The sequence below is a fragment of the Thermobia domestica genome, chromosome 4, assembly GCF_964235325.1.
Source record: "Thermobia domestica chromosome 4, izTheDome1.hap1.1, whole genome shotgun sequence".
Taxonomy (NCBI): domain Eukaryota; kingdom Metazoa; phylum Arthropoda; class Insecta; order Zygentoma; family Lepismatidae; genus Thermobia; species Thermobia domestica.
In genome coordinates, this window is record NC_137457.1 from 298,423,043 (window position 1) to 298,439,682 (window position 16,640).

The 16,640-nt window shown below is 36.5% G+C and overlaps 1 protein-coding gene across 2 annotated transcripts in view; it reads left to right on the forward strand.

Moving 5' to 3' along the window:
- LOC145684230 (tRNA (guanine(10)-N(2))-methyltransferase TRMT11) overlaps nt 1-16,640 on the forward strand; it is a 49,106-nt gene that overhangs the window by 29,077 nt on the left and 3,389 nt on the right. For both annotated transcript variants that reach the window (XM_081756321.1, XM_081756322.1), the window contains exons 8-9: nt 7,386-7,581; nt 12,887-13,013. In XM_081756321.1, coding sequence (XP_081612447.1) covers nt 7,386-7,581; nt 12,887-13,013 — 323 coding nt within the window. The remainder of the gene's footprint in view (nt 1-7,385; nt 7,582-12,886; nt 13,014-16,640) is intronic.

The following is a 16,640-nucleotide window of genomic DNA, read 5'->3' on the forward strand; positions in this document are numbered from 1 at the left end:
ATGTCTTGCCCCTGTGATAGGTAATCTGTCATGATGACCCCTTCACAGTCTCAGAAAACGGAAAGCATTATCTTGGCGGCAGACTTCTGCATTCGTGCCTTTTTAGTAGGGTGTGTTTCCATTGTTTGCTTATTTCCTTTGTTTCTGGATTGTAAAGGTAAACCCAACTTTCATTCATTGTTACTAGTTTGCCGAAAGAGTCCTCTTTATCCATCTCACCCGATGCAACATTATTCTTACAGCGTCCTCGCGATTTCTTTTCTGGAAAGGTGTGAACTGTCATGGCACCAGCGTGCTCACACTTTCTGAAGATGCAACTGGTTGTGAATAATATTCCAGGGAGATCCATAACTCATACCTATGGTTATTCGCCTGTCTTCCATTATGATCTTCTCAGATTTCTCCGTCAAGACGACATCATGAGTAAACGATGGTCTTGCAGATATATAGGCGTCTGTAGTGGTTATGTGTCCAGTTGGAATTGCTATTTCCACTTGAATACCATCTCATAGGATGGGCTTTCGTTCCCATAGACTTCTTTCATCTCTTCGTGGATCTGCTTTGCTGATTTCCCCTAAAGATGAAGGTCCTTAATAACAAGCCCCGTACTTCAAGCTTATCCATCATCGCACCTTCAGTGATTTGATTTTTTTGTTTATTATTATTATTATTATTATTATTATTATTATTATTATTATTATTATTATTATTATTATTATTATTATTATTATTATTATTATTATAACTAGTTCAAAACTTGCATGGTTAACATACAAGGACCTAACTATAAAATGTATGTCCGGAAGTGGGTTCATCACCTTCTATGTGATTACGCGAGCGTTTTGATACCCCCGTGTTTTTGAGGAATATTGATTAACGTATGGGAAATAAGTGACTAGGCATGTAAGGGAGCCGTAATTACACAGTTCTTGTACGTAGTGTTCCTACCTATTTCTCTACGCTCAATTTTTGGTTTGCCATAACTCATTTAGATTTGCAAATTATGCTACGCATAAATATCGGAAGTCAGGGAATACTTATGTCTGTCTGTCAACTGATATCAGAATAAAAACGATGAGAGATAGCAAGAAGCTTTATATATATATATACAACTGATTCAGGATCATAGGAAGAGGGTTCAACTCGTCCATCAACCCTCTGTTAAAACCGGGAGTTGTACAAATTAACAATTTTCGATTTCAACTTTGATCACCATAGAGCAAGGCGGTAATAGCGAGAAGCGGGTTTTTGCAATCGATAAAGCACCCCAAGATTATATTCCATCTTCTAAAACCAGGAGTGGTAGAAATCTACTACCACATACGGCTTCAAAATTAATTTTCACAATGCAAAAATTATAAGCGGTAGCGAAAACCGTATTTTTTGAAATAAATTTAACATTCCAAGAAAAAGTTCCATCTCGACCTTTGGCAATCTACGATTTCAGGTTTCAAGACTGGTCGCCATAGTGAAAAAAACAGTAGTAGATCGAGAAGCCAGTTTCTTTACATGAATTCAATACCGGAAAAGAATGTTCCATCTCCAGCTGTGTTCCTCTCTAGCGCAACCGGAAGTTGTAGAAATGAAGTGGAACATTAACCCTTTTGCGTTTCAGGTGTCATTTTCCCATGTGCGTGCTGTAATACCAGGTTTTCATTTACTGTTAAAAGACTGTCTAGATCGTTATATAGGATATATTTATTGTGGAAGCGCGAGGATAGCATTCGCATTACTGATTATAAAAATACTTGCATTGTGGAATATTTGGACTGAAAAAAGGAAATTTTGATGTTCAGAAGGGATTTTATGCTCCTTCAGGTTGGCAACACTGATCGGAGATCAAAGGCAAAGATTTTTCTTTTTTGCGATCTCGAAATACGATATTGAAGTTGCCAGTTGTTTATCGTCAGAACAAACACATGGCTCCCTTAGGTCTGCCATCTGCAGAGACAAAATTTTTCTTTTCTTTCCTGTCAATAAGGTGAGAAGGAGAAATAGTCAACCAACTCGTGCCTTGCACCCATTAAAAAATTTCATCACCCCCAGGTTTAATATGATCCTTAATAAAGGATACGTTTTCATGACATTCCCATGAATGTCACTGGTATATTGTAAAACATGTAAAAAAACATAATTAAATGAATGATGTAGGTAGGATAGTGTACTTGAAGAGATAACAGAATAATCTTCTGATAAAAAGGCCTTGTGTCCATCTTAAACACAAACTATATACAACTTTCTTACAAGGCTGTCTATAATCTTTATTATAAATTAACTGAAAATGGTACATATCTAGTAGTAATATTTAGGTAGTTAATTAGTATTTATTTTAGTTAATATATGTTAAAAGAAATATAAAGATTTGTTAACAATGTATTATGTCTGTTAAGAATTTAAAATTGTCACAAAAATGGACATATATATTGAATTTTGATGAAAAGTGATTCCTGATTGGTAGAGATAACAAATGATGTAATATTATTTATGATTTCAGTTGGAGTAGTAGTCTGAAGAAGGAAGTGATATACTTCCGAAACTGTAACATTCCTAGTTAATTTATAATAAAGATTATAGATAGCCTTGTAAGAAAGTTGTATTTAGTTTGTGAAAAATCTTCTATATAAAAACACCACCAAAAGGATTTTATTGGAATAAATACATAGCTGTCATCAACTAACACCATAAAAATTACAAAAGAAGCTTATAGTGTATAATACATAACTGTGAAAGATTTAGAGATCACTGATGTGATGCATATTGACACGAAGTTCATACTCTCGTTTTAGAGTTAAGCCTGTTATGTGTCCATTTCTTTACACAATGATTAACAGAGAATTCATAAAAGAGTACTTACAGTCCACTGAGGTCCATGGTTGTGTACTTACTACACTTATCCAGAGCACCATGTAACGTTATTTACTTTCGTTACGTTACATTCTCTGATTCGAAATGTATATTTATACAGTTCACTAAATCATCATGGATCACCCAACACAATTATGCACTTTTAAATATATATATTCACCTTCAACATATATAATGTTCGTTACATTAAAATATTATACATTCAGTCTATACAAGATGGCACTTCGTTCTATTTTTCTACATTTTTTTGGCACTTAGTTATATTTTTCTATATTACCATAACAACGACATCAAACAGATAAAGAAATTGTCATAGCAACGAAATTAAGAAAATAACTCGATATGATACAAATATTTAAATTATTTCTTTATATTTTTCTTCTTAAGTGCTTGTGCCTTTAGAATAGCACTTTTGCCCGTAAATATTAACAATACTTAAAAAGTACATACAAAATATACATTATCGTTGTAACCAACACTAGTGATAACCAGAACATCGAGAATTATTGTCTAAAACAATGGTTGTTGAAAGATCGTCGAATTCTCGCTGAGTGAATGTCGCTGAATGAGTGATCTAGTAGAATTTGTTAAGGTTGTTATAGTCACTTTCTGGTAAACGACAGAAACACTTTCGTTTTCTATTTGTTATTTCATATTCGCGGAAGTTGAAGGGCATAAAGAGAGAACTGTTTGTGAAACAGTTTTATTTTAGCCAAGGCCTTCCGTGTTTTCCAATAATGTATGTTTACACTTTACCTAGTTTGTTAAGAAAAATGTTTTTCCATTGTTATTTTGGAACAAAAGTTAATTGCATGTGTGATACGATCGGTTCCACTTTTACTTCTTTTTGTTTTTTCGCACTTTGAAAAGGGTTCCTGTCTTTATTTCTTGTTCGAAGGAATAGGTGAATTCTTGAATTTATAATTTCGTTTTTGTATCACAATTAAGGAACGTCTTAATTGTAACGGAGTATTTTATGACATCCACATGAATGTCACTGGAACGCAAAGGGTTAATCTTCGTATAACAGAAATGGTAAGAGATAGCAGGAATTGGCTGTTTAATCCGGCTTTAGCATCCCAGAAATAATTTCAACTCTGATCTTTATCCATCTGTTACACCTGGAAGCTATAGCTCTACTGTGTTCAGTATTGGTTTCACTATTGAGTTCAGAAGGCTACAGTAGCTCCACAATATGAATCGTAACTCACTTGTTTGAATCTAATATCTGGTTGTTGCCGATTTGAAGTTGAACGTCTCTTTTTGAATACTAAGGCTGCGTGAGACGTGGACCTACATCTTAGCATGGGATTCAAATTACATGAGGTTCCAGCATTAATCCAACGCGGCTCTCTCTCTCTATTAAACATGTAGCTACGAGAGAGCTAAGTATATCAAGCTGTCGATTAGGATTAGGAATTAGATTTCTGGGCTTTCGACATCTATGGCCATGTTAGCTCGTCACACATGTGAGGGATGACGGCCGTCGGTGATAAGACTGCCCGTGGAATTGGAGAGGAAGAAAGGAAGCTGCCTGGGACCATTATGTTAAGTACCATGCCGGCATTTGCGTGGTGTGTATGAGGAAAACCCAGGAAAAAAACTTCGCTCAAGGTGCTGACCTGAAAAAACTGTTACGTCTTTCCGACCGAGTATCCTCACCGGGAATCAGACCCGGGACTGCTCGTATCAAAGGCGAGTGCGTTAATGACTACGTAATACGAGGCCACATCAAGCTGTCGAAAATCTTACCTTGTATCTCCGATGTAGAACTTCATTACGCTATATTTCAGTTTTTTCTGAAACTATGTTCACGCGGAGGAAGCAGTTGAGGGCAGAAGGTAAGATTTTCAGTTTTGAATTAGGTACCAAAGAGCAAACTTCACTAACTACTGTCGAATATATGTATACATACCAAATATGAATAAGTAGCATTGCCACGTGTACAACACATGAAGGAATTTGGTTTCTGTGACGTAATAGTCTTAATAAGTATTTAAACCGGAAGTGGTGGAAAACTACTATCACTTCCGGTATTAATACAGGAAATGAAATGCATTCCTGGGACGGTTAATCGATTGCAGAAAACCGTTGTATGCTATTCATTACCCTTTGTTACTCTATAGCGATTATCGTTAAAACCGGAAGTGGTTGATTTTCTGCCACTTTTGGTTTTCATATAGAGATTAGAGTGAAGATGGAATAAATTCGTGGGATGCTGTATTCATTGCAGAAAACAGCTGCTCGCTGTCTATTACAGGTTTTATTCAATGGTGATCAACGTTAAAACCGGAAGGTTGATTTCTTCCACTTCCGGTTTGAGTAGAGGGTTAAGAGAGATGATACATATTCTTCGAATGCTAAAATTGATCTCAACAAACATATTCTTAGAACGCTAAAATTGATTGATAAAATTTCTCGCTATCTCTTGTCGTATTTGCTATGTAGATCAATGCAGAAACCGGAAGTCGTGATGCATTTCTATCGCTTCCGGTTTTAAAAGTGTTAAGATGGAGATGGTGTGTATGCTTGGAATGCGTAATCGATTGCAGAAAACAGCTTGTCACTATCTGTTACCAATTTTGGTCTGTGGTGATGAACGGTAAAAACCAGAAATGGTTTATTTCTACAACTTCCGGTTTAAATATCAGGTCCATCAAGGAACTTGATTCTTATATTTTGACCCTGTACATCGTGACCAAATTTGGTGGTGAACCATCAAGTATCTCTTAAGATTTTTTTTTTTTTGTCTCTCAGACAGGCGAGCGGACAGGGTAAATATATGAAGGAACTGTGGTGAACGAAACTCCTTTAAAATTAGTTATCAAAAAATAATATTATTATTAGTCCAGCACAAGAGCTCTTACGAAAAGTTTCATCAGATAGAGAGGGAAGAAAAGAGATAAAACATAGAGGGAAGAAAAAGGGTAAGAGCAGATAAAGAGGAAAGAAAAAAAGGGAAATAACAGATAGAGATAAAAGAGTAAACAACAGATAGAGGGAAGAAAAGAGTAAAGAACAGAGAAGGAAGAAAAAAAGGGAAAAGATCAGATAGTGAGAAAAGAAAAGTGAAGAACAAATAGAGGGAAGAAAGGGGAAACAAAGAAAAGAAAAAGTAAAGAACAGATAGAGAGGAAAGAAAAAGGAGAAAATAACAGACAAGAAAAATGGGAAAATAACACCGAGAGAAAAGGAAAAGAGTAAAGAACAGGTAGAAAGTAAAGAAAAAGGGAAAAGAACAGATAAGGGGGGAAGGAAAAGGGGAAAAAAACAGACAGAAGAGTAAAAATCAGATAGAGGGAAGAAAAAGGAAAGAACAGGTAGAGAGGGAAGAAAGGTAAAACAAATAGAGAGAAGAGGAAAGTAATAAAGAACAGATAGAGAGTATGTTAACCATGTGGGTCTGTAGTTAGGTAAGATCTGTAGTCTGTAGGAAGATAAGATCTTAAGTGAGATAGTCAACCTCCTGCAACCAGTCGAGGTTACCCGCATGTTCGTCTACCTTACCGTAAAGAGTTACCAACAGGCACCCACATTCGGATCGTCCATGTAATATAGGGATCCATAGGCCATCAGATACGTGCTTACCGGACTACAGCGAAATCCGTTGCGGAACCAAAGTGTCATGACGAAAGAAATGAGACTGTAATCACTTAGCATGTACCGATGGGGCTTGAGGATGTTGAGATTAAGGCGTATAATCGCCTAAAAAACGTATCCTAACTCCATATATAAGACTACAGAAACTTCTGCAATGGTTTACATGTGATTCACATCACAACGTTTCGTTCACAGACGCTCAAAAAGACCCGATGTATGCAATATCGTCCAAGGAAGCCGCCGCAATCGCTCCCAGAGTGCAACGCTTCGCCGTGGTGATGGTTTGTGGGATCTAATATCATGGAGTCACAGAGATCCACTGCTGTGAAACTGTAGTGAAATACTAGTCTAGTATTCTAACAACTGGACTTGAATTTCTGTTATAATTTTTTGCCAAAATCCACTAATACAACAGGATTCCACGCCAGTCAGACTTTAGTCATGCCTCCAGTTACCCAAGGTTATCATAGCTTACCAATAGCCGGCTGGTAACGCTGACTTCAACTCCTTGGACTAATCTGTGATCCAAATTAAAGGCCAAGGTCTACTCAAGGCAACGCCCTGATATTGCTTCCCTGAAACTGTCGTTGTACGTCCTTCGAAAATGGTGCAATTAGCGATTGGCCGAGTTTATGAGCCTGTGTGTTTGCCTGCAGCATACATGTTGAATGACCTGTATCTGTCGCTTGTGCACTGGACTATAGCCAATAAATCTCTGTATAGAGCATACGCATGTTCGCACGTGCTTATACATACTATCCACCGACATGTGTATCAGAACTTTTGTCTAGTTTAGGTATGTTATATAGCAGATCGTGAAAGATATGAATCAAAATTTTCTTTTTGTTTAAATATGTTCAGCTCTTGTAAGTAATTGTTTTTGTTTTATTTAAATCTGATCTTCGATGTGTTTCTTACAGCGCCTTACGGTATTCGTGAAGCTACTGAGCGAATTGGAACAACGAAGAATTACCAAATTAGTGAAGAACATCTACCCGGGCATATACCTTCGAAGATTGAATATGGTTTGGGAGAACTGTACAGAGATCTCCTGAAGTTCGCTGCTAAACATCTGGTTTTCGGAGGGCGCCTAGTTTGTTGGATACCTGTTTACAGGTAAGCAAATGCATTTTGCCTCTAATATAGGGTGTCCGGAAAATTGTCTCGTCCACTTCAGCCAGTAAGAGCTACCTATGTTGTGATATGTAGGCGCGGGAGATCCAAATTCGATTCCCGGCTGGAACACATGTGTTTTGGATCCTACGTTAAGCTGTATGTCTCATAAAACCTAGCTACTGAAAGGAATGCTAAACTTAAATCAAATATGTAAGTTGAATAGGGATTACATATAAATAAAACGCCATCGCTTTGTCACCGTCCTAAAGCTTTTTTTTTTTTTAATTTAAAAAAGACACTTGAAAAATAGATTTATTCTGAACTTTATTAACCAAGCCTCGTATATTCCAAACACTCTAGAAACTCTTCTCTCATCGCTTTGGTATGCCTCTTCGTCTGTGTTGGTAAGCCTCAGTTAGATTTTGTAGCCAAATATGGACATATGATGTAGAAACAATGACTCCTTTGTGAACGTTCTCTCTGAGTCCGAAAAAACGGGACAATTACAAGACACTTACTTGTTGTCATCGCCCATCGCTGGTTCGTTTATTTGAAATATCCGCACTTCTTCAGCCAAAGAGTGTGAACTTGACATTATACGTCATAAGCGGGAAAATTCAGTCTCAAGCATTCATACGAAGAAGCTAACTAGGAAAAGCTTCAGTGCTCCGGCACCCCTGGAAGGACCATCTCCACGTCACTGTTTACTCCTGCGCTCGCCGTACTTTATCGAAAGCGGCGTTCATGCTGCCTACAATTATAGCAATACTATGTGGTTACGCGCATATAAACATTCTTTTTTAATACATCGAGTGTCAAGTCAGAATTGGTGAAGTTTTGTATATGTGAAAAGTGATAGTTCGTATTTTTTCGCAGTAACCTTTACATACGTGAATTTGTATGATAAAGCGTCATCGACAACCTCATGGACAAGGGATTATAATCGTAACACCAGTTTGGGATACTCATTGAGGAAGCAGCAGTCGGAACTCAAACCCAAAACATTAATTCCAGAAACAGTCTTTCTGCATCTACACGACGATAATCCTCGTGTCGTCGTTCGCTCGCGCGTTGCGCGCTTTTCAGAAGAGCAGCGTTCACTGCTGCCTAAAATATAGGGTGTGCGTCTTCAATTATTTTCCTGCGCATACTAAATCCAAATTGTATAGTAACACTAGTGTGTATATTAGTTGAATCAGTTATCTCGTTCATTGCGAGTGGATTATTGTGGTGATATCTCATTTATTGTTATCTACGTGAGGATTGCACTTTGGAACCAGTTAAGGACATCAATCCCAGGAGTAGCATCTGTGATTGAACCCAGGACATCGATGGACTAATTCGTAGGCTAGCCGAAGAAATAAGTGAGTTGTCTTTTAGTTAAGCCACGCCATCTCAATATCGATGTTCAGTGAAAAGTTATTGAATGTAGTTATATTCTGAGCTCGAATGCATGTAACGTTTATGCTTATTCAGTAATATTATATTCTTACTATTTAAATGTGATATTATTATTTGTTGTAGAGTCAGTATTTAATTCCATCATACTTGTAGCCTAACAAATATATTTACGTTGCCTGCATTTTCATCTGTTGTGTTTCCAGCTACCGCATAACGAAGTTGTAGGCATGGGCAGTGATCATAGTCGTCGTAAAATAGCTGGAAGATAAAAGGAAGAAAAGGGCGAAGTATGAGACTGAGAAATTAATCCGAACCACGACGTACACTTTGGTCACAACCCGAAGTGGCTAAACCGTGACAAGAACATAGTTTAATCTTCGGATAGAATTGTATTTAAATATATTAGCGTTCATTTATCAAAACCCGACAACAGTAAGCATTTGAATCACGTAGTCACAAGCAGCAGACTTGGTGTAAAATCATGCGTAGATTGTTTTAACTCGTGAAAAAAAAAGAAAAAAAGAAAAAGAAAGAACAGAAAAAGAAAACAATGAGTAGAGTTTGAAAAAATAGAAAGTAAATCTAATTATCATAGAAATATCATTAGTATAATTTGTTTCGTAAGAAATTAAAACATTTTATTTGTTCGCGAATTTTTCTTCCGTCAATTTTTATAGTACGCACAAACGAAAATACCAAACAGCTGATCCTAGCTGAAAACACACATACACCCGTAATATATGCACCTTTTATATAATGATGAATGGATGATTATGTTAACTTTTTATCGAAATACTCTGCAAAATGAAATTTTAAAATAAAATAAAAATTTTGTGTAACTGAAATGATGAAATAGTTTTAGAAAAGTGCTTGTTTACATTTTGTTATTGAACTCAAGTGTTTATTTTTTGCATGTTTTATACTGTGAGTTGGTTACTTGTGACTTTAGTAAACATGGATTTTAGTATGTTGGAACAACTTCAAACATGGTCAAAGGACCAGTTAGCACAGATTAGACCAAACTTAGAAAACAATACTTAGAAAGTGGAAATTAATGGAATATTTTAGAGTTTAGTTTCGAGTTCTTGTTTTTAAAAAATAAATAATAATATCATGAGGCCGTTTACAGTAACTATAGGCATAAATTCTTTTGGCATATATTTAGATAAGAGTGAAGAAACCAATTACGTTACTTGGCGTAGAATTCATCTATTAAAAAGTTTTGGTTCACCAGATAAAGATAAAAATTCGAACATTCCGAAGGAAGTTACTTTCACCGTAAAAACTTAGTCATTTACATTTGATGTTACGGCGGAAGTGCGCACAGATGACAGACGACGAATTATAGTCATAGGTAGACGTACACAATGGTCACAGCTTGATGTATTGTTTGAGGAATTCGAACACCCATATGTCAAACGTGGACATTAGGCGGGTAACAACCTGTGAAGGTGGGGATGAAAAAAATGAAAAGCTTCTTGAAACCTTAGGACTTGTCCAAAAGTAGATTATCTGAGATATTGTTTGTTTGTTTGTTTGATCTCAGGTATAGGGCACATGAACCTATCGAATTGTGGGAACTTGTGTTTTTTGCAATGGTTTGATTTGGGAGTAGATCAACTCGTCACACCACAGTATCGCAGTTTTCATAGGATATCTTAGAAGTTAGCGAAGCACTTCTCTCAAAATTTTGTTAATAGTGTGTTCAGTAACTTCCTTCAGAAGCCGTAAAGAAAGTGGATTATTAAAGTAAACATGTTGTAGATAATCGGAAGGATATATATGCAACTTAGGAAAACTAGGAAACACAACTACCTACCAATGATCCTATTATGAAAACTGTGGCAAAACAGATTGTTACACGAGATGTATAATATCTCGGAATCGGAAAAATGCACATAACTTCCATCTTCCACCACTGTTTAGACAAACCATAATGGTGTGTCGCAGAAACAAAATCACTGACTGGCGTTCAAAGGAATTCTTTTTTTTTTTTTTTTTTTTTTTTTTTTTTTTTTTTTTTTTTTTTTGAGTGCTTCAAGTGACAAAAACGTAATTAAATGACATTAACAGTTTTTATTAATTCCTACTGACGTGCGTAGCTGGGTGTTGACTGAAGAGGGTTATCTGTCTCATATCGTGTAGGTCTGTAAATAGTGCAAACATTGAATTAATTGTGTCATACTAAAACATGAACTACCGTAGAATACACTACGTAGATAAATATTCAAAATATAAGAAAATAAATTTAAAATTCAAAACATCAATTTTCGAAGGCACAATGAAAAAAAAAAGATATGAAAAAAGAAATCTTTAATTTACCGTTACATGGTTAGAATTTATGAACGTGGGTTCGAAATAAGTTCTACGAACTTAAATATTGAATTACTTACAATAAATTATGTATAACATTTGTGCCTTATATGTTGTATTTAGTTTACAATGATTATATTTTTTTATCGTAACAAAAGGCTACGTTTAAATTTTTGGTATTGTTGCGTTCGCGTGGCAACAACAATATTTTCATTTCATGATTTGACAAAAGTGGAGATGAAACTTAAAATTTTTTCGATGAAAACAAATTGCACAATGCGTGAGTCTGTTTGAAATCTGTGATATCGACACTTGATAGCAAGATAATAATAATTGTAATTTATTGAGTGCGTTTTTCGAAAAAACAGATGCATCAAACTTGATTAAAGTAGTGCAATATATTCTCGCTATACCAGTCAGTAATAGGCACGTCGAACGAATATTTGGTGTAACGAAAGCTGTATGATGAGATGGTAGAAATACAATTCCGGCAGAACTTGTAATGGCCGATGTCAGTGTTCAGATGAAGTTGTGAATATATCTGTTAAGATGATGATAAAACGAATCTGAAAAGCAAGATTCTACTTGATTCAGCGAGGAACTTAAAAATAAAGTACTAATTTATTTTTATTTAGTTCGATACAGTGTATATATATATATTTGTAATGATAGTGTTGATAGTTGAAGCGATTAGAGGATAAAAGTGGTATGTAACAAATTGTACATTTCGGGAAAATTGACTTTGTCCGTTAACATACCCCCTTCATCGTTTCTAAATATCTGCACTCAGACGAGGACTTACTAAATGATGTGTTACGTAGTATGACTAACATAGAACACGTGCAAGAACCGCAAGAATTCAGCGTTTCAAAAAAAAAAAAAAAAAAAAAAAGTAACAACTTTTATCCTGTAAGCACTTCAGTGGGGCGCGGTGGCTCAGTGGTAGGGCGTTCACCTCCGGTGCTTGGGGTCCCTAGTTCGATCCCAGCTCGCGCCGTGTGGACTTTGTGGTGGACAAACACCGTGCTCGTGGGTTTTCTCGGGGTTCTCCCGTTTTCTCCCACTTTCTTCATTCCACCATTTTATTCATTTCTCATAATCACCGTCTCCTTTAGCCTAACCGGCATAACCGTGGGACGTAAAACTGAAAGATTTCATTTCATTTCTAAGCACTTCAGTTATTAATAGTCATGAGTGGTCATGAGTGTTTGAAGTAACGGTGGTAATACAGTAAATATGCAATAATCATCAGCTTCAAATTTGTTCTCTCATTCACACAAATACTCTGGTCCCGGGCTTGCCTTCAGTTCAAGCTGGCAACTGAGGCTTAAGGAGACAGATGATTAACGAAACGAGTGATCATTAAAAAATGGTGGAATGAGAAAGTAGGAAGAAAAAGGAAAATCCGCGGGCACGATAAACGGGTAAATGGTAAGTTAAGTAATCGTCTTCCAAGACAGTGCTTATAATTAGATTGAGACGTTTTAAGGTGAGTTGGATATATTGCTTACATTGAAAATGACTCAGAGCGCTTAGTGTTAGTTTGGTAACTGTTATTGATGCTGGGGTAATGTAGTTCTTTATTCTTTAGGAGTGACTATAGTGAAGACAAGTTACCACAACACCCGAGTTTTGTTCTGAAATCCAACTCCGAGCAGATATTGACAAGCCACTCGAGTCGACGGCTTCTTACTTTAGAGAAAATAAAAGAACCTGAGGTAAGATCAATTTATCCAGTTTTTTCATTACTTATATTCGTAATATATATAGATGTCCTTTATCTTGTCAAAATTTAAGCGACAGTCTTGTAGTTTATGCATTCTGTGGAACAGTAAGATTTTTTTAATATTTAATTTTGTAAATATTTAATTTTCGTACACACTATCCCTACCAAATACCGTTCCTTACCGAAGTTTTGACAATGCTGATAGCTGTGAGCAAAACTTCGACGTTTAATTTAATTTTTTAAAGCAATTACCGTAATAATTTGGAGCAGCAAAAGTAAGTACTTTTATTGTGTAGACCTCTCAAGTGAGTACCTTTGAATTTACTATTGTAGATCTCCTTTAAGTGAGTAGCTTTGACTTTATTGTTGTAGATCTGTTTTAAAGGAATTTTAAGATGGCACCACATACCTAAACACATCCGTGCTATGCATTTTTTTCTGTTTTTCATTTACTTGTTCGCTCCCTATCTGATAAGGCGTTCAGCGAATGGGTTAATAGTATATCTATTTTAGAGTGTGTGATTATACTGGGCGTCCCACGTAATACCGGCCTGACCCGAGCGAAGTATACTTAGCTTTGAAACGCGTGGTAATTTTTTACGTTACAGGTAGAGCCTTTCTGTTTCAACTGTGCCCCTTCTGACGCTGCTGTCGTTGTGTGTTTTCCCATACCTCCCTCGAAAGAGGAGGGACAAGTTGTGCTGCGGCGGAGTTCTTTCAATTGTTGAATGCGGAAGCGTTGTCATAATAAATTATTTTACGGACTTCACTGGGCACTGTGTTGTTAGCCATTCTAAGTAGCCTACGATCTTCACTCGTGAAGACCAAACAACTGAATGATAAACTGGCAACACAGCAGAGGTCATTCACTTCTTTCCCGTAAGCAGAGGGAGGGTTTCCTCCGTCAGAGGGTAGCGCGGGTGGGGCCGAAGTATGTTTCACATATTTTCCGAGGGCATACTTGAAATAGAAAGACTCTAGTCTCATAATACTATGATAAACAGAACTCAAACCAAACTAACAAGCAACTACTGTAAATCGTAATTTATGTTACAAACAAATAATATTAAACAATATTGCAGGAGTATACTTTGAACGGAACCCTACTATTTGTCTGTTTAAGTGAGACACCTAGTATTTCTCTGTTTTCTAGTAAGTAATTCACTCTAGCTCAAGTGAGAGTTTCTACAGTTGTTAAGATCTGTGACAAGTTAGTTCATCTTTATATTCGTTAACCTAACATTGGATAGTATTTCATATATATGTAAGATTTCATTAAAGATTTCTCCTGACCCACTTACGGTTGACTGGGGTAAACGAAATTTAATACAGACATTAGTACCTCTGTACATAGGAACTTTCAATGACCACACACTTTTCCCATCGCTTTATGGACTTGTAAAGACGTCGTTTATAGAAGTCCGCAGATTGTTCCAGAAGACAGCGAACATCAGAAATCAACGTTTCATCGTCTTTGAAATACTTCCACTTCAAAAGTGTCTTCATGGTTAAGAGGTTGAAAGTCAGATGGTGTAAGGTCAGGAGAATACAAGGAATCAGAAAGGATTTTCTACCTGCAGGACCGCGCTTGTGTCGTGTCAGGTCAGTATGCGAGTTCTGAACTGGAGCTTTGTCGTAAAGAATACAGACATCTTTGCTGAGCATTCGACGCCTTTTGGTTTTGATGGACTCCCGTAATTTCTGCAGCAGTGGATTATAGTATATCTATTAATTGTGGTACCCTTCGCCAAAAAATCCATAATCGCTAGCTGGTCCAATATGACCTTGCCAGCTGTGGGTTGGACACAGGCCTTTTTTGGAGTTGGCGACTAAGTACGCTTCCATTGCTGTGATTCGGCCTTAGTCTCTGTATCGTAGTGATTGACCCATGTTTCGTCCTCATGTTGTATGTCAGGAAACTCCTGCTGATTTTCGTAATACAAGATCAAAGTTTCCTAGGAGCAAGTGATTGGTTCCTACTTTTGGAAAGATGTCAGTAGCCGGAGAACCCATCGTGCAAACACCTTATACACTTGCAAATGCTCATTATTCTTTTCCACACTTTTTGACATTCAGCTAGTTGGCGAATGCTTATGCGACAATCCTTCAGGATGGCGGCTTCTACTTGTCCAATAGTGTCTTCATTAATGACGGACTGAGGTCGCCCTGGAATGGGAGCAGTTTCTACGGATATTCAACCACACTTGAACTGACGATGACGGTACTTCACAACATTATTTGATTGGGCTTTCTCTTTAGAAGTTTCACCTTCTCAAATGTTTCTTTGGCGTAGGCCCCTCAAACACAGAAACTTGATCACCACTCGGAATTCGATTGGATCCATCTTTACACTTTCGTTCAGTTTAGTATCTGTCACATAAAAAATATAAGGAGTTAAAAGCTGAAATTTTCCTCGTAATCTATAGTGATATGTATCAATACACATGTAAAATTTCAGTATTGTACATTAACTACAACTAAGTTAGGGGAAATCTTTAATGAATGTGACACGTATATTTTGAGATTAATCGTGTAATGATCAATTTTGAATTTAGATATGCTATTTTCAGAGGAAAGTAACATTACTTGAGCTGTGTAGAAAATACTTAATAGTAAACTGTGAAGGAGATAACGTAAAACACTTATTCTGTTTCTTACTTGCATAAGAGTTTTTCCTCTTCCTACCACTTGTTCTGTGGCCGTGTTCTCAGGTTAAATCACTCATGAAGATCGAATTATAGTACAAGGAATTTTGAACTTTTGATGCAAGGATTCTAAAATTGAAGTAGGACCTCTTGATAAACGTAGATTTTTTTTTACTGCGATTTCTGTGGAAGAACTGCAGATTTAACAATGCGCCTGTATGCACTAACAGTGTAAGAGTCTCTGATAGACAGTGCTTATTCTGTTCTAGAACGTAACTTATATATTTAACTTTAAATATCTGTGTAAAAATTAAATTATAATTAGTAATTGAGGAAATTATTGAGTATGTAACCATTATAATACATTAAAACTTAAATTCGTTGATACGAGGGTAGATCGATAAGTAACGCACAACAATTTATGTAAAGGTGAAAGGAAAGTGAAATAGGTATCACATCAAGAATATATATGCACAAAGTATAGAGTGTCATATTAAAGCTTTTCAACATAGCCGCCAAGACTTTCAACACGATCGTGGTACACATTTCAAAATACCTTGTTCACAGAAATCTGGCTTTTGGATGGGATGGATACCCATCTGCGCACAACGAGTTTTACGTAATTTCAGTTTGTCATGCACCACATCATACACTGTACCATACTAAATGTTGACCATATTCGAAGATGAATTCACTGTTCATTACGAATTGCACCTCCAATGCCCATGACATTTTGTTCCCTTTTGATGTTGGTAGACGTCTGGCAAATTCGCAAAATTCACTTGACTGTCTTTAAGATGTGTACCTGGGAATATTTCTTCGCTCTATACAATCTGCCAATATACGCACACCACTTTCTTGTGAATTTTACTTGGGCTTTGTTCTTTTCCCACGAAAAACGAACTACACTTCTCTGCTCTTCACAAGTAGACAACTGTGACTCACACGCTGTCTGTGCTCAGTAGTTTACACTT